The 18728-nt window shown below is 46.7% G+C and overlaps 2 protein-coding genes across 22 annotated transcripts in view; one reads left to right on the top strand and one right to left on the bottom strand.

The window, feature by feature from the left end:
* Positions 1-5127, top strand: part of RIC8B (RIC8 guanine nucleotide exchange factor B) — a 103671-nt gene extending 98544 nt beyond the window's left edge. For all 8 annotated transcript variants that reach the window (XR_015253370.1, XR_015253365.1, XR_015253369.1 and 5 more), the window contains one exon: positions 3715-5127. Coding sequence is in view for 2 of the 8 variants with exons in the window: in XM_025926681.2 (XP_025782466.1) it covers positions 3715-3826 (112 nt within the window). In the remaining 6 variants the exon portion in view is untranslated. The remainder of the gene's footprint in view (positions 1-3714) is intronic.
* A 10273-nt stretch (positions 5128-15400) lies between these two features.
* LOC147578931 (uncharacterized) overlaps positions 15401-18728 on the bottom strand; it is a 55375-nt gene continuing 52047 nt past the window's right edge. For 7 of the 14 annotated variants that reach the window (XR_015253355.1, XR_015253356.1, XR_015253357.1 and 4 more), the window contains 2 exons: positions 15873-16587; positions 15401-15751 (listed from right to left, as the gene is read on the bottom strand). Coding sequence is in view for 3 of the 14 variants with exons in the window: in XM_086712453.1 (XP_086568579.1) it covers positions 16006-16638 (633 nt within the window). In the remaining 11 variants the exon portion in view is untranslated. Of the gene's footprint in view, positions 15806-15872; positions 16669-16779; positions 17187-17806; positions 17896-18728 lie in introns of those variants that run through there. The other 7 variants (XR_015253363.1, XR_015253362.1, XR_015253364.1 and 4 more) reach the window with 6 other exon arrangements.

Genomic DNA, 18728 nt, shown 5'->3' with positions numbered 1-18728 from the left:
ACAAGCTTGGGGAAGTCTCCAATAAGCACAGAAAGACAGGAAAATCAACTTGCGGTTCCAACCACATTCCAAGCCGTTACACTACAGTTTACACATATAGTGACCTTTTGCCTTCAGAACAACTCAGTGAGGTGGGTATTTCTATCCCAGTTCTACAGATAAGGAAATTGAAGAGAGTTCAAGGTCTTATTGCTAGTGACTGGTGGACTCAGGATTAGAACCTAGGTCTGTCCACCGTCAAAACCTGTATGTACCTTTCACTCTACCACAATCATAACAACTAATATGTAGGACATCTTTTTGCAGCTCACAGAACCCTTTGATCTACACCCTTGTTATTGCTACCCCTACTAGTTCTGTTACGGTTACTTCTTACATCATTGCTGGCAAGGAGGTAGAACTAGTATTATCATTATCCCCATTTCACAGATGGGGAAACTGAGACTCAGACTTACCCAAGATCACACAACTGGTAAGTGGAAGAGCCAGGCCTTCAGACAGACTTCCAGACCCCAGATGTTTTTGTTTTTTCACACTATATCACATTGCTGCCTTAATTCATTTGCACAAATGCATGACTGTGTGGCCAGTTAATCACAGACACCTCTCCTACAGAGGTGTCTAGAAGTCCAAGCATCAAACGGAACCCTCAGAGGAGTTTTCATGTTATTGGAGGGGTGATACAAAGGACCCAAAAAATAAATGCTTGAGAAGAATAGTTCATAAGTGGGAATTAAAATATGAGGCCCTTTATCCCACAGACAAGTTCCTATAATTTGGCCATGAGACGTTTGGATTGTTCTTAATTACTTCCATCGTAAAATTGGAGTAGGGATGAAACAGATGAAAATATTCCTCCTAGGTTTGGACAAGCTGGTAGCTAGCCCAGCATCATCCTGCTGTCACAGAAGTGGAGTCGTGTTGGTAGTGGTTTGGGGGCGGGGGTGTATCCACCCAGCGTCCCATTGCGATCTCTCCAGAATTCCTCTAGGCCCATCCAGGGTCCTGCTTCCGCCTACCCCAGCCCTTCACTCCCTACCCCTTACTGTACCCTCTTCCACAAGCCCCTTTAGACCTTTGAACTTTATCTCTCAGTGTTTTATTCCCAGCAGGCTGTCCCCTTGTCCTTTTACGTCATTAGTAGTGTCCAATATCACAAAATCCTTTAGCACAATCCCTTAGAACTAGGGAGCTATGTTGTAAAAATGTAGATATGTGTGTGGTGTATATTAGTGCCAGAGAGAAGTTTTCATGGAAACAGGTTGTTTTTCTAGCTTTCCAGTAAACTTTTCTACCTGGTTGTCACGCAAGGGCCTCAAACTCTTCATGTCCTAGAAGAGGTCAGCATCTCCCCACCAAAATCTACTTCATCTGTGGTGTTCTTGCTCCAGTGGATTGTATCCCCATCCTCTCGGTCATCTGAGCTGGAAGCCACAGGGATACTCCACTTCCTAGTCTTTCTTCACTAGCCTTCAGCCCTTCCAGTGGGTCACAGCCCGAGTCCAGTGTCCTGTGTCCTGTCACATACACTGTACAGTGACATCCTAATGACTGGTCTGCCACCAGGTTCCCCCTGGTCCGGTGTGCCTTTCACACTGCTGCCAGAGACACTGCCCTATAAAACAGAGGTGACATCCCTTACAGACAAACCTGAACCTCTTGGCATTGAAGACACTTAACCACTAGACCCCAGACTGCCCTTGCAGCCTTACCTCCGGCCACCTCTTCATCAAACCTCACCACTTTCCAAACACTGGGCCCTTCTGCAGCTTCATGAGAGCACATAGAGAAGAAATTGACACAATCCAAAAAAGTACACAAAACACACCAGTAGACGGGACCCTACCGAGCCCTGTACACCGTCTCCTTTGCCTCTAAGGCCCTGTGACTTCTTTGCCCAGCATTGGATACCTGTACCTGATTTGTACTGCTGTCCCTCCCTTTCCCGGGCAGTGTGGTCTACGCTTCATCTCAGGAGCTGCCAGTTCTTTGTTCGTGATCCTCTGACAGCATTTACCCCATTACGTTCTAAGTTATTTTTCATACATGTTTCACCCACTCCTCAAGGACAGTTGTGCCCAGTCTTCCTTGCCCTGCCTGGTGTATGACCTAGCTCCTGGCATGTGGGTATTGAACGGACATTGAGCATCTGAACTCAGTGTGCTCCTGTAATGCAGTTAGAGCAGTTAATCCAGATGTGAAGCCCTGCAAAGAGCACAGGAGCCCTAGGTCCCAGGTCCAACTTGGCCCTAGGTGTGTGACCTTGGGTAAGTCACTCAGTCTCATTTAGCAAACAAGGGTGTTGGACTAAATGATCTCTGAGGCCCCTTCAACTTTAAGTTCTATGATTCTGACCCCATTTCTTGAACCAGGAACTGCATTTCCTCCCTTTTAACTCAGGAGCCTCAACATAGCCAGGCAGCCATCCCCATTACTCAAGTGGATTTTCAGACTCTCAGAAGTAGTCTGTGGTACTAGCCAGAGCTGCTTGCTCAGGCTCCTGTTGGCTTATCCAGGGACCACTGGGCTGTTCTCCCCCGCGCCCCCCCCCCCCCCCCCCCGGGAGTGTCATTGCACCTCCAACACTTCACACTGCTGTGTGGCTGACCCTCCCCAGGCGGGAACCTTCTCTGTGCCGGCCTAAGGGCCAATAGCAAGGAGGCAGAGGGAAAGCAGGTTTTACTGTTTCCCTTTACTCCAGATCCCACCAACATTAAGCTGCTGCCATGTGGGTTCTTGGTTATATATATGTTTCCAGGGGGTGATGCCCATTTCCTTGAGAAATAAATTTGAAGCAGCTCATGTGCCTCTTCAAGGCTACTTGTAAAGTCTGACATTTTGGGGGCAGGAGGAGGGCTAGAGTTAGCAACTCGACAGGTACATTTGCCATAATCTCCATGTAATAAATAAGAGCCTATGAAGAGATTAAATAAATCTTTCCTAATGCTTTTTGATTGACTTAATCAATAATTAATCATCTTTAGATGAGGCTGTAACTCGTGGAGTAGATATAATTGGATTAGCTGAAAAGAGGCAGTTGGGGAGCTTTGAAGAGATTAAAATGGCTGTCAATCCCATAATTAAACTGCCACAAACAAAAGCAATGGTGTTTAAAAAAAAAAAGAAAAAAAGGAGGAGGAGGAGGAGGAAAGAGAGAGAAGAAAATAAGAGGGAGGGAGAAGGGAGAAGGGTGGGGAAGGCCAGCTGACTTGGATTGGATTGAGAAGTACTTATGTATTGCTGTAGATTGGAGAGGCAGAATCAAATCTGACCGATTTATTCCACTGAATGAAATCCATACATATCAAGTCAGCCACTTGATCGTATGCCTGGCCCACTGGGACCCGTGAAATTTTGGCAGCTTCAACTTCGCTAAAACAACGAATCCACAAAAGGAAAAAAAAAAAAAAAAAAGTTAATTATTAAAAACAGAAGAGACCTGCTCCTTGTCCTGAGCCCATTTAGACCTTGACTTTTCATACTTTTAATTGGCTTAGTAGGTTTGGCCTGTGTGAATGAAGTCTTTGATCTCCCTCTTTTTCTTTCCATGCCCCTTTCATCTTTCCTGTTACAAACACACAGAGAGCTTGAGGAAAAATACTTTGGTTTTTAAAGACTTTTCTTTTTAAAAGGATGTGGATTTGGGCGGGGGGAGGGGTGTGTGTGTGATGCTGGTGAATACTTTTTTTTTCTCTCTTTTATCTCTTTTTCCAGAGAGGAGTTGCTTAAACCAATGGGACTAAAACCTGATGGGACAATAACGCCTTTGGAGGAAGCACTCAACCAGTACTCTGTCATCGAAGAGACCAGCTCTGACACAGACTAAAAGCGTCACCTGCCCAACTCTCAATATTGCTTTTATCAGCATCTTTTCTCTGTAGCTCCAGGGGAGTCTTTTCTCTAAAACATTTATGCCCTTGCTTTGGCTAGAAACACATTAACTGGTTTACTCATTGAGAATCCAGCATATTTAAGAGGTGATCCTGTGTTTTTGCGATACCGAGGCATTCGTACAGAGCTGCAGTTAGATGGAGTTGCAGGGGCTAAAAACACAGAGAAAGAGTAATTCCATTTCATCAGGATGGAACTGAAAGGACTTCGTTCTGCAAAGCAGCCCTGGTTGAATCTGGCCGTTCTGTTTGCCAAGGTTCTTAGAAGATAGAGTCGCGTCCTTCCTCTCACCGGTGAAAGCTGCCCTCCTGAATCTCTCCAGCAGACAGCGGCACGTGAGAAGCAGAACGAGCTGCTAATAAACAAGGGCTGAGGCAAGCGACTTCTTAGATCAGGACTGACCACATGGAAGCCAAGCAGCTGCTCCATAAACCTAGCCCCACTCTTCAATTTTGTATAAAGATGTGGAAGTGCACACACAAACACGCACACACACAGCCCCAGACTTGCAAACTGATTACATTCTGAAAGTTTGTATGTCGCTTATCTAGAACTTCAGAATACATTTCTCCCCATAAAGGGTTATAAATGATGGTTTAGTTCTGAGGCAGCTACAAATGCCTATTTATTCCCTTATGTACCTTAACACTAGACCCACAGAACTGAACCCCCCCCCCCCCCCCCCCCCGTCTGTATCACTGCATGGGAGCGTGCATTCTGAGCTCTGACCCAGGGTGCCAGGAACACACATCCTCCGATCCAGCAGAGGGGATGGGGACTCCCCGAGTCCTGGGGGTTCTTGTGTGGCCTCTGCCGGGGGTAGAGGGAATCAGCGGCACCCATCTGTACATACAGGTCATTCATATGTCACAGGTTTTAAATTGGGGACTGTGTGTGTGCCTGTGTGTGTGTTCAGCCTTTCTACCCTAGGTGATCAGTTTAATGGTAACTTTATTTATTTAAAAAATGAGAAAGAAACACAAGTAGTTACTGTTAAACTGATTAAAGCTGTTTATTTTTACTTCTAGAATTGGTCATAGGAGGAAGTAGAAAATGGATCCTGCAGTAGACAGCGGGCCTAGTCAGTCAGTGGCTAAAGCCTAAAGGGGTCGGTTTCCTTTTATATGTGTATGTATGTAGATAACACACACATACATACATATATACACATAGATGATGTGCTTAACCACTGCCTTTTAAAACTTTAAATTAAATAAAACATTGGGGTTGATTCAATGTAGCCATCTCTGTGTGTTTCTTTATAGATTACCTGGGGTAAACAATATCCCAGAATTTGTGCTTCTCTGAAGTGCTTTCACATCCATTATCTCACCTACCACAAGAGCCTTTTTAAGGACAGGTAAAGTACACGGAGTATTAGTGAAAGATGTCATTTAGCCAGAAGTCTCTTCTCTGGCAAATTCCATCAGTTCAAGGATGGAATTTTAAAAGGCCTTTGAGCTACCAAAAGAGGTCACTAGAGTTTCTTGCAATTTACTCATAGGAGAGATCCTCAAGAATCTTTTTATTTACTAAAATCTGCATACATTTATAACAGGTTTAGTTCTCTGGCTTTCAAGCCCATAAAAAGTGGCAAAGGAGGCCGACAGATGGAAGACAGGTCTACCGAAAGCCACCGAAGGTCAACAGAAAACTGGACGGGAAGGCGGAGAGAAGGAGGAACACCACTCCAGGCATCACCAGTCTGGGACAGTCTGTTTCCCAAAGGACAGTCTAGTTGACCCAGAAAGATCTGTACAAACAGTACAGCCCATAGACAAGTTCGCATAGAGATGACCCAGAGTTTATTTTTAAAAACTGAGTAAATCCAGAATACTCCAGAATAAAAGGCTAGGAAGAATACAACCCACTTCACGATTTTCATCCCGATGGTTAGAGAAGTGGTGGGTAACCCACGTTTTAACAGCAAATGAAATGAAACTCGGTAATTCATAAGATTATGTGGGAAAGGTTTAGAAAAAAGTACCTTTGTTAATTCATTCTACAAATGCATTTTTAGAGTATTTTTATAATTTCTACAATCAAATAGCTTTGGCCTGAAGACGTGTCTCCTGAACTAGCATCTTGCCAGCTTATACAGAGGGTCCGAATGGTCCTGTGTAAGTAGCTGTGCTCCTGTGCTTTCAAGGAGTTTGGGTTCTCTCTGAGGTTCCCCACGCCAGGCACTAAGCTCTGTTTTTGAAGAGAGCGTTTGCAGGGGGAGACAAGGGACCTCATTTTGCTCACGGAAAGAGAACGAACATCTGCAGAGTGCTTACTATGGGCTGGGTTTTTTGTGTCTCTTCTCACATGTAACCTCATCGCATCTCATGTGGGAGACCATCTCTGGAAGGCCTCAGTTTCCCAGTGTCACAGCAATAGGAGTCCGAGTCTGGCGGACCCGACTCCCGGCACCTCCTGTGCCTCCCCACCCTGACCACCCAGGTCCTCGCTCTGCCTCCTAGGGCTCTGGAATGCTGGACAGAGGGCATTCTCAGGCCACTTTAAGCAATAACCATTTCAGCAGAACAGTTTAAGGAACTTTCTAAGCAGGGAGGGGAGCTGGAGTTGAACCGTGAGCGGGAAATTTGCTCAGGACTGGATTTCAAACAAGGGCCTGGAATCTTTTGGGTTAGAGACGTGGGCTGCCAGCTTTCCCCAGACAGATGCTCGCCACGGTGGCCCGCAGTGGGGATGGTGAGAACACGCTGGCCACCCGCACTCTATGGTCTGAGTGCCCACAGCCCTCCTGACTTTCGACATGGTAAGGAAGTGTGTGTCCTGAAGTAAGGCACTCGAGCCATTGCTTTGGAGTAGCAACCCATCGGCGCGTAGGGCCCTTTCACTCACCCAGTGGTCCTGGGAGGTGGACAGACAGGGGTTCTTCTCCCTCCTTTATAAATGGAGACACTGCCTGAGGCAGTGCAAGTACTGAGTATCCCTTTATCACATCAGTCTGGCCGCCTCCCAGTACTAGGTGTCAGGTGTCCCTTGTATGGGCTTCTCCCCACCCTACCCCACCATTGTAAAGGCAATATAGAGGTTCATTGGTTAAAGTTTGGAAAATGCAGAAAATTAAATAAAGTTAATCCACCCAAATCCCACCACCGAGATAATCACCTGTTAATGTTTTAGTGTATGTCTGTCCTGTATTTTTTCTATGCGTATATAATTCATTTTATTACAAGATTGGGATCATACTGTATTTGCAGATGTGTGCCCTGCTTTCTTTAACATATTGTGAGCATTTTCCTACGTCAATAAATATTCTTCGAAAAGTAATGACTAGATGATACTCCATTCTATGAGTTGTGGTAGACACTGCTAACTGCCTACCTAATATTATTCTTCCTTACTAACACAGAAGATGTCATGGCCCTGTCCCCCCAAAAAAGGTACTGGTGCCTTCTCCCATACTGGGAGGCAGCATGAGCCTTGCCAGTGCTGAAGAGCAGCTGGAAATAGAAACGGCTCCAGGAAGAGGAAATGTGCTCCACCATACAGCACCAGTCCCGCAAAAGCCTTAGCGGCACAAATCACGGCCCACTTAGATTAATGCCCAGATCATTCTACAGCTTTAGTCAAGGAGAGGCATTTAGCAGCGGCAAGGTATCCAGATGGCTCTTAGAAGTCTGCATGTGGGGGCGCCTGGGTGGCGCAGTCGGTTAAGCGTCCGACTTCAGCCAGGTCACGATCTCGCGGTCCGTGAGTTCGAGCCCCGCGTCGGGCTCTGGGCTGATGGCTCAGAGCCTGGAGCCTGTTTCCGATTCTGTGTCTCCCTCTCTCTCTGCCCCTCCCCTGTTCATGCTCTGTCTCTCTCTGTCCCAAAAATAAATAAACGTTGAAAAAAAAAATTAAAAAAAAAAAAAAAAAGAAGTCTGCATGTGAAGTGTCAGCGTTTACTGCTGTATAGTCCAGATACGGGCATGCGTTTTCTTGGTGATGTGCTTCATAGCAATCCAAGAGGAGAGGGAGCGCACAAGGACCGGACGCGCGACTGTTCTTTCAAGAAAAGAGGACACCTGTCAGAACCACGGAGTATGTGTTGAGCACAATATGGGGTAGGAACAAATGAATGGTGTTCTGGGAACAAATCACACGGGCGAGGGAGGGAAAGATTTCAGCTGTCAATAGAAGGCTGGAGAAAATGAGAACGTTTCCAGGGAGGATCGGCAGCACTATGATGAGCCCTGCACCAGGTCTTCTAGAAGCACCAGAGCAGCTTTCCTTAAAGGGGGAGGGTGTGGGGAGAGGACCAAGCCTCGGTGCCCTGAAGCAATTACTGCACCGTGAACTCTCCCGCGCATCTAGAGTGGGCCTAGTTAGGTAGCATCCTCAGGGGAGAAAAAAGAGATTCTGGTCATTTTGTGTGCTCTGTGGTTCACGTGAACCATGGTTGAGAAAGGCTATCCGAAAGAAAAGATTATTATCCAAGCTTCTGGAGTCAGATGTAGGTTTTCTTTTAATGCAATGCCGTGAAGATCCGGGACAAAAGACTCCAGCTATATCCTGGTCTCACAGACTTTTATCTTTTCTACATTGAACATGATTTCAGCTGTGTATATTTATGTACTGAGCAATCACTGTGCCAGATACCGTGCTAAGCACTTTACATACACTTTCTAATTTCACCGCCATAACAATCTTATGAAAAAACTATTATAATAACCATTCAGATGAGAAAACCAAGGCATAGAGAGATCGATTACTTGTGTACAAATGACTATGTCACACAATGACACAGTCATTAAGTAGCAAAATTTGAACTCAAGCCTGTCTGATGTCCATGTAAATGCTCGGTTATGTGTTGCTTTTACAATCATAGATGAAATAAAGTATTATTTGGGAGAAAAAGTGTCAAAGGAGAATTAAATGGAAAAAAAAATTGGGAAAATAATTTTAACATGTTTTTCTCATTCCACTTCCATAGCTCTACAATAAAATACATTGGCTCCCATTCAGGAGCTAGTCTCCAAGGGACCTGTACTCATAAGCATACCAATCCACATCAACTTGTTCAGTAAATATTTACTGGGAACCTACTATGTACCAGGCACTGTCTCAGGTACTTGGATATACAAACGTTACTAACTGTTCCTCTCCCCACCGTGTGAGAAGTCCATCACCAAAGCCTGCACCCCAGTGCTTATAGGACGCCAGGTAAAGCGTGGCTGTCACTGGCCAGGAGGATTGTGGGGGTTAACAAAATCTCATAGGCGACGTCCGAGTGGAGTTTGAGCTTGCCATGCATAGGAGAAAGACTGTTCTAGCCAAAAGAACTGGTTCAAACAAAAGCTCATAGAAAAAGGCCCAGGATGTGTTTGCAGAACACTAGCAGTTAAGTAGGACTGAAACAAAGGTATCCTAGCTCTCATGACAGGACACAGGAGTAGTGACATTTCAGGCAAGGAAAGGACACAGTGAGAAAAGTTTACAGTACAGAGAACAGAGTGAAGAGGAACAGACAGTAGGAAAAGAGACCAGACAGACAGACAGGTGTCACATCAGTGCCTGTGAGGGCAAGCGGGGCCTGGACCAGAGCAGTGGCCGTAGGTACAGAAGACGGGTGAAGTCAGGAGGCACTTAGGAGCTGGAATAAATACACTCTGGTGCCTGAGAAAGACAAGAGAGAAGAGCTCATTTCAACTCCAATGAGAAGGACTTTGGGGAGAAGGTCGCTAAGCCAGTGGCTGCCAGCAAGTGAACGAAGTATCTTTGGGTCTGGGAATAGGCGGGTGGAGCTGCCAGTTATTTATCAAGGAATCTGCCAATTTGTATGGTCTCCCCAAGCATCATCTCCACGCGGAGTAAGCAAGGTCTTGGACAGACAGGGACTCCTATTTTGCAGACACTGTACGTACACGTGTTGATGTGACGAATAAAAGTTCACTCGTAAACATTACTGAATTCATTGTATCCTTGCGCCCATCTGTCTTGGCTATATTTTCTCAATCAAAATAATGCTAATAATGAACAGCTATCGTGTGGAATGGAGATCCACAAAATTCAAGCTTTAAAAAAAAAAAAAATTCTCAAAACTGGAAAGACTTAGGCCTCTTAGCGATATGTAACAGAAACTCAAAATAAACTAGCTTAGTAGTGAAAGAACACGGGGGTATTTTTCCGCAAAGGAGGGAGGACGTGAACAACCAAGCTGTGGAAAGAACAGAGGTGTCGTGGGGTCTCAGTTACAACTGAAATCCGAGTCCTGTTACAGTGCAGGAGGAGAAAGGAATTTATAAAATCCTTTTTTCACGGTAAGTGACTTTTAAGCCTATTATTTTGCCTTCAAAGTGAAAAAAAAAAAAACCTAAACACGAATTTTTTTCTTTCCTGCTGTAACAATTCTAATTCCCTTCTCCTCTACCCTCTACCTCACCATAGAGAAGCTCACTGGGAATAAAGTCAAACTCCGGAAAGAAAAATTCTGTACATATTGATAGATTTTAAAAACCACTACCTCTGAGTGGTTCAGTCAGTTAAGCACCTGACTCTCTACCTCGGCTCAGGTCTTGGTCTCAAGGTCCTGAGTTCAGGCCCCACGTTGGGCTTCATGCTGGGCGTGGAACCTACTTAAACACCACTACCTCATGTTACCCAAAAACTTGAAACTAAAAACTGACTATGGTTAATGTCTGATTTCTAGGTGGTTGAAAGAGTTACTTCCATAGCGTTAAAACCATTTGCACACCAAAAGCACATTAGGCAACGGAAATTAATGAAGTAAATTTCATACTAAACATTTATGTGACCCATACAACAGTTATGTTACCAACTGATCAACAGTTAACAAAAAAGATAATCCATGTAAGCCAAAGAATAAAAAAGTATTTTTTAAAAGTATATTTTTAACCATGTATGTGCAATAAGTGAAGTGATTCTAATTGCAAACAATTCTGGTTAAAAAAGCACATTGAACGCATGCATTTCCCTTGACCGGCTTAGGGAAATGGATTAAAATGGCAGTACGTGGCCGTTTTCAGGAAGGCTTATTTATGCACAATAGGACCATGAGAATGAAGTCAAGAAGACGATAAGCAGAAAAGCGCTATTGACAAAATTTTGGAGACTGGAAATTAGATGAAGCAGGGAAAACTGACATAGAAAAAAGATACCAGGTATCAAAAAAATTAAAGCTGGCAAGGGAATCCAAAAGCAAAAGGACATGTGCTAGAACCAGCTTACAGCAGCTCATGAGAGCCGGTTGTCAAATGTTTAGGAAATTTACAAGCTGGTAAAAAACCATTATGAAAAATTAAATTATGTAAATTTCAATCATATTTAATAAAACAAAGGTAATAACTGTTCAAAATTCTTCACTTCCTAATTATGTTTCTAGGTTTTACTGTTACCTATGCTCTTAGAGTCATTCACGCCTGTTGTGTCTGGAAGGTGGAAAAGTGGGGGTCCTACTAGAGCATTTCTTCTCAAGTCTGTGTTCGGCGACATCGTGACGACAGAGACAGCGGAGTTCAGCTATGGCGGGAGGATTTACACCATGGGAACGAGCCGCCAACACCACATCAGGGCTTTTCTCCCTGGCCGGCCAATTAAACTTTACCAGCACATCACTGGGATAAATGTTGCAGCACCCCAGAGCGGCTTAGGGCACTTCTGAGAATAAAGGTGTGGGTGGGTTTGAAACCTGCTGCCCATCTCCTCTCCCCCACCTGCTCCTACTGTATATGAGCAAGCGATTCCTATTCTGCTTCCCAGGAGAAGCCAGGGATCTGGCTCAGAAGAGGTTAATTCAAAGGGCTCAGGCACAGAAGACAGGGGTACTTTGCTATAAACAGGGGGATCAGATAAGAGAACTTCTCCCAATCAACTCCAAGAACACTGGCAGTTCGGACTCCTGGGGTTGAGAAAACTAACCCAAAAGAAGGATCTAAAGAGACTGGAGTTTAAGGATCTTCCAACGAAATGGCCCAATCCTGGCTCTTTCACGCTCAGTGAGGCCACCACTCACTCACTCCTTCCTCAAGCACACATTTAAGCACATTAGTGAACAAAATAAAGATCCTGACCGACCTCATGGCACTGTGACTCTTCTGGATAGAAACAGACAACAAACAAATACGGCATAATGGTAAACCTAACATAGCATGCCACACGTGATGCCATGTCACATGACCCTAAGGCTTATGGAAACTAAAGCAGAGGTAGGCCCAGGTAGAAGTTTTATAAAGGGCATCAGGGGGAGGCCTTGGTGGTAAAGAGTTATTTGAGCAGAAACCTGAAAAAGGTGAAATAAGCCAAGAGAACATCCAGGGGCTATGCTCTCAGGCTGTGGGAATGGCAAGGGCAAAGGCCCTGAGGCAACAATAAACCTGATCTGCCTGCGAACTGAAGTTCAGTGTGGCTGGAGGGAGTAGCGGGTGGGAGGTCGGCCTTACAGGATACGTGATAAGTGCACACAGGGCTTACAGGTGGGTGGTCATGGACTCCCTCGATACGAAGGGATAATCAAGGGTCAACAGACATTTGAGGAAACCCTCACATAAAAAACACTGACCAAAACAAACAGAAAAGCAGGGAGCCAAAGAAAATTCCTACAAAACTATGAATTATAATTACAGGCTTCAACTCCAACAGCAGAAGAGAGTAGCAAGAACCAGAAATAAGTAAGTCTAGAGCTGAACAATAAGGTAGAATCTGATAAGCAGTAAGCTCGGTAGGGTGATGCTTTGTTTTGAAGTATATGTACTTCAGTTACTCAAAACCGATGACATGCTGGTCCTCAGCCCGGGGTATAAAGATTGCAAATATTGCAGGAAATAGAGCTGGGAGCAAGCCAGCTGCAGAGGGTTGGAAAACTGAAGCCCTCACGTTTCAGGCTTCTCAGCTTCCTGTGTTTGTTTCCACATGGTTTCCCTGGTTTTTCCATAGGTGGTAAGTTCTCACCAGGCTTAACTGTACTTAGGAGAACTAAGGAAGGGGGTGGGGGTGTCTGAAGCTTGTGCAAACCTAGCTCTCCTCCTGCGAATCCCCTTTACTCACAGCACTGCCACACACCCACAGCACTCCTGTGGCCCTTTCCCCACAGCAAGTAATTCTCTGCAACCAGCGGGGTGCCCTAAGGCTCAACTTAGCCACCATCTACCGGCGGTGGAGACAGCTGGCAGGCCCCACAGGAGAAGGGCTCGGTCCGCAGACTGCCCCTCCCCGACTTCCGTCACCACGCTGGGCTGTCTGTCACCTGTGCCTCTGACCTACCAATCTGCTATGCGTGAGACTTTCCAAAGACCACCCCCCCCCTCTCCTTGGGTGCCACGAAATTCCTATAGCAGCTCACGGAACCGAGAGAAAGAAACATTTTACCTGTTAGTCCACCGGCCCTGCTGGAAGAGGATGTAACAGCCAGGAAAGGGAGTGGAGCTCCCGAGGGCACCACTCTCCCTGAACTGAGACAGGCTCACCATCTGGAAGCTCTCCTTGTGGGGTTTAATGGAGGCTTCAGGACACAGGCTCAATTGATTAAAATCATCGCCAGTTAGGGATTGATTCAACCTGAGCCTCCTCCCTGGAGGTCAGGGAGGTGGGTCTGAAAGTTCCCACCTTCTAATCACCTGCCGGATTCCCGCAACCAGCCCCCACCCTTAGGTGTGGCCCCCTAGTCACCTCATTAACATAACAAAAGACACCCCTAGCTCTCATCACTTGGGAAATTCCAAGGGTTTTTCTTTTTTTTAAGTTTTATTTTAATTAAATCTAAGTTAGTTAATATATAATGTAATAATGGTTTCAGGAGAATTCAGTGATTCATCACTTACATATAACACCCAGTGCTCATCCCAACAGGTGCCCTCCTTAGTGCCCATACCCATCTAGCACATCCTCCCACTCACCTCTCCTCTAGCAAGCCTCAGTTTGTTCTCTGTATTTAAGAGTCTCTTGGGGCACCCGGGTAGCTCAATTGGTTAAGCATCCAACTTCAGCCCGGGTCATGATCTTGCAGGTTCGTGAGTTCAAGCCCTTCATCTGGCTCTCTGCTGTCAGCACAGAGCCTAATTCAGATCCTCTCTCCTCCTCTCCCTCTGCCCCTCCCCTGCTTGTGCTTGCTCGCTCCCTCTCTCAAAAAAAAAAAAAAAAAAAAACAGTTAAAAGTCTCTTATGGTTTGCCTCTGTTTTTATCTTATTTTTCTTTCCCTTCCCCTATGTTCATCTGTTATTTTTCTTAAATTCCACATGAGTGAAATCATATATTTGTCTTCTCTGAATTATTTCACTTAGCATAATACACTCTAGTTCCATCCACATTGTTGCAAATGGTAAGATTTCATTCTTTTTAATCACCAAGTAATATTCCATTGTATATATATACCACATCTTCTTTATCCATTCATCAGTCAAGGGATATTTGGGCTCTTTCCATAACTTGGTTATTGTTGATAGTGTGGCTATAAACATTGGGGTGCATGTGCCCCTTCGAATCAGAGTTTTGTATCTTTTGGATAAATTCCTAGCAGTGCTATTGCTGAGTCATAGGGTAGTTCTATTTTTAATTTCTTGAGGAACCTCCATACTGTTTTCCAGAGTGGCTGCACCAGCTTGCATTCCCACTAACAATGCAGAAGTGTTCCCCTTTCTCCGCATCCTCGCCACATCTGTTGTTTCCTGAACTGTTAAATTTAGCCATTCTGACAAGTGTGTGGTGGTATCTCATTGTGGTTTTGATTTGTAAGGAAATTCCAAGGGTTTTAGGAGCTGTGAGCCAGGCAGTGGAGAAAGACCAAATATATGTTTATTATAAATTATAATATCACAGCTTGCTCTTATCATCATCCTCATCATCAAGCAAAGTGATAACAGTAGGAGCCAGATTGTGAGAACGACGGTAAAGGTCAAACTCGCACAGCGTTACAAGGTCTTTAGCAATAACTCGCTCCCCTGGAAATTCTCCCACAGTTAAACCGAGGTCCTCATCTGTATTTTATTTCATTCCACACTTCTCTTTTACTACCCCTGCAACCATGTTGGTATCCTATTGTATTGTACACTGTTACTTTCTCCAGTATGAAACTCAAGGTAGGAAGACTCCCAGGAAGGAAGATAGAAGTATTACACACATTACCACACTCAATACATCAGGTAAGGATCTGTACACCTTTTAACTGATGAGAAAACCAGAGGCTCAGAAAGATGTGCCCAATGTCACCAAGCTGGAATTGGCAGAGCAGGGAATCAGAGTCTATCTGTATGACCCCCAAATAGTGTTTTACATTACTATACCACACTAATGAACTGATTTACAGTTGATTCCTAAACCTGCCTTCAGCAATGGCTCTCTTCCCTGTATCTGGGAGTCCAGGAAGGAAGGAAAGAGAGGGAAGGCAAGCCATCATTTACCAGCCTCCATTTCCCGCCTCTAAATTCTCAAGAGTCATTAGACTAAGTATGGTTAAGTACTCACTCCATGACTCTAAGGGCTTTGTAGGATTATGTAAACCAACCAAAGGAGAATTTGTCCACCCTTTGTGCAACAAGCCAATAAAAACTGACACGTAGCTTTTGCAGCAAAGATGAGCTATTTATTGGTTTGGCACCACCCAGGAGAACCGGGAGCTAATGCTCACAAGTCCCCACCGCCCCAATGGCTTGCAAGTGAGGGTTTTTAAGGGCAAAATTGGGGGCAGGGGTCTCCTGAGAAGGTGTTTGCAGTTGATTGGACGAACATGAGGTTATGCTAGCAGGTGCTCTGGTGACCCTTGGTCTGGTCCCTCCAGAAGTCTTTTCCATCTCAAGAGAGTTGGAATCTGAAACAGATCTTTCCTTGCAAACTAGTGGGGTTGCATTCCTTACAGGTTCCTCGGTTGGTCCAGCGGGTCTGCGGCAGATATGAGGTCCAGTGTGTCCATTCCTTCATCCGAATTGACAAGATGGCTTCAATCAATCTCATTGCGGTCCTCACAACCTTAAGCCATAGTCACTGTTATTATTCCCAACTTACAGACAGGGAATGGGAGTCAAAAATTAGTTACTGAGCTAGCTGGCAGCGGAGCTAGCTGGCTCAAAGGCACACGGGCAGCATGCCCCCCAACCCATCAAAAGGAGCGGCCTCTTCTTCATTTATTTCACCCAGGGAGGCTTTCTGAGCATCGCTTGACACCATCTCTAGTTTGGAGTCTGAATGTCTTGGGAAACTTTTGTCCAGTCGTCAAGTGGCCCAGATACCCTCCCGGGGCCCGCCTCCTGGTTCGGGGTCAGTTCCGGGAACCGCTCCCTGGCGGTGAGCCCCGGCCTGGGAGCTCCCTCGCCGCCTCCCACGCCCCCACCCCGCGACGCCGCCGGGTGGCGGGGTTTGCCCCACGCCCGGTCGGGGTGGTTCGCGCCGCCGCACAGCCCCGTCCTCGCCGCGCCCGGCGCCCTGGGGTCCCCGCCGCGGCTCGGGGCCCGGCCCTCTCGCCCAGCCCTCCTCCCTGCGTCGGGTGCGCGCGGGCACGGCCGCCGGCGGTCCTCCGTCTCGTCCTGCGCCGCCGCGGCCCCAACCGCCCGGCCAGCAGGGGCGCGCCTCCGAGGGACACCTGCGCCGCCCGGCCGCGCCCCTGCACGCGCCTCCCTGGCCGGACGCAACCCTGCGGGCTCAAGCCTTTGCCGGTCCTCGGCGAACACAGCGAGGGGTTCCTCTCCGCCGGAGCTGGGGAAGTCGCCGCATCCCGAGGCACCGGCCCACAGGCCCCCTGATCGTGATACTGCCTGAAACAAGAGCGATAAGTGAAAAGGCGCTCGTGGCCTGCAGGCCGCCATTCCTGCCCGGCAAACATTTCCACGCTCCCCACTCACTGTGAGGAGAGGGGGGCGATGCAGGTGGGGGCGTCGGTCGGTGAGAGACACCCTCCCTCCCGCCCCGTTTTCCCGAGTGTCAGGTCACATAACTTAAAAGGCAACGGGGAAAGAAACCTGCAAATCTGTGCGATTGTTTCAGGTTTTGAACTTCTCCCATCCTTCGGGGCTGATTCTGGCCAAGTGACCCATATTTAAAAAGCATTTAGAATAAAATGATGCACTTTCTATGTGCCATCAGCTTCCCTGGTGAAAAGCAAAAATGTTTGAAAATTGTCCCTTTTTGTCGGCGGTAACGGCCGCGCTGCATTTCAGCTCGCCCCCACCCCCACCCCCTTGTGGGCACAGAGAGGGCGGGGTAATCAAGGGCACAGCTGTGGACACTTTATGGCGGCCTTGGGGGGAGGGGAGGGGAAGCGAGAAACAGATTGACTGTGTGTCAACAATCGCCGCTGGGAAAGAGAAAGCTCTTGGAGACCATTCCAACGTGAAGTCCAAGATAAATGATGTTCCTGTTTGGAAAGGAAACAAAATGGAGGTGAAATTCAATAAAGCCTGGCTGAAAAGAGAAGGGTTCCAAAAGCCTTTCTCTGCAGCTAGGCAGCTCCCAGAGAAATGAGCAAAAGTGGCCAGAGGAGGAGGCTGTGCCGCCAGAGACAACAAAGGCCCATGCGGCCCCCGCGGCACTAGTCCTGGTCTGGCAGAGCTGGGCTCAAGGGAGCCCACCCCCGCCGGGGCAGGGGTCTAGTTGAGAGAAATGCCCCAGGAAACTCTGACATTCTGCCCCAGTCCTCCTTCAGGGCCCATTTAAGCCTTGCATTTGGGGAAGAGGCAGAAAAAAAGGAGATGCTGAGTCATGTTAGGATAAAGAAAACATTGCACTGGGGGGTCAGAAGACCTTCTCCCAGCTCTGGCACAGCTGGCTAAATTTAGTGAGGGGTTAGGTCCTGCGGCCTGCAGTCTGCAGCCCTTGATTGCTGAGGACAACCTTCCCTTCTATTATCTCCTTGGAGCCTCACAGACACCGCCTGAGGCACGCTGCGATTCTTAGCCCCCAATTTACAGACAAGAAAACTAAGGTGAAGCACTTGCCCAGGGTCCTGCTCTAACAGGTGGGAGAGGCAGGATTCACCTCCAGGAGCGCCTGCCTCTGGAGCTCATGTTCTTCCTCTTATTTCCTATCACTCCTGGGAAGCAGTTTGCCCCAGTGGCTGGAGAGAAATTTCCCTCCCCGGAAGCCCATAGGGAAAGCTTCTGGGAGGAAGGAGCTGAGTTTTCAGAGCTCTGCAGGGTGATGTTGGTGGGCACTAACTTTAAAATGAGTCGTATCAATTAGGATTCAAGGTACGGAAACTTGTATTCATTCTGGCTTAAGAAGGTACCAACCTTAAAAATAAATTGGTTATTTTTCTAGCAAATGAGTTTATTCAAGAATAGCAGAGGAATTGCATTTGGGACAAGCAAGCTATGGTGAACCATAGGCTATTCTGGAGAGATGAAGAGAAGGTCAGCTTTTATTAGGTTGTAGGAGGAAACTTGGGTGGGTATTTTGAATAAAAGTCTGTTGGGGAAGAGTTGGAGGTTGTGGTGGTTTCTCACTGGCTGCCAGAGGTGGGTAGTGTGTTGTTGTAGGGTGGGGAGGAATCATCCTTCTTTTTCTTAAAAGCAGAAGATGAGCTACCTATGAGAAAAATGTCCTCCCCCTTGTCAAAATAATTCTGATAGCCCTTCTTCCAGCTGGTAACTCAGGCTACGTGGAGAGTACCTGCCCAAGAGTGCCCCCTTCAGGGCTCTGACTCAATTGTAAACGAGGTTTCCTTTATTTTCACAAATGGGGTGTATTATCGCACCCCAACTGCAAGTCCAAAGTGTTTGATTCCGCAGCTCCATGATGCTAAATAAAACATCGCTTCACCTCAAAGTTAGGAGCAAGATGGCAGAAGTCCCAGACATCACACCCAGACATGACAACATCTAAGCTCATCTTTCCCTGTGCCTCCTCTTAAGGGTAAGGGGACTTTTCCCAAATCCTCCCAGTAAACCTCCTGAAGATT

This window comes from Puma concolor, chromosome B4 (assembly GCF_028749965.1).
Source record: "Puma concolor isolate L17-30 chromosome B4, mPumCon1.1.hap2, whole genome shotgun sequence".
NCBI classification, from domain to species: domain Eukaryota; kingdom Metazoa; phylum Chordata; class Mammalia; order Carnivora; family Felidae; genus Puma; species Puma concolor.
This window is presented reverse-complemented; position numbering and strand designations above follow the sequence as displayed.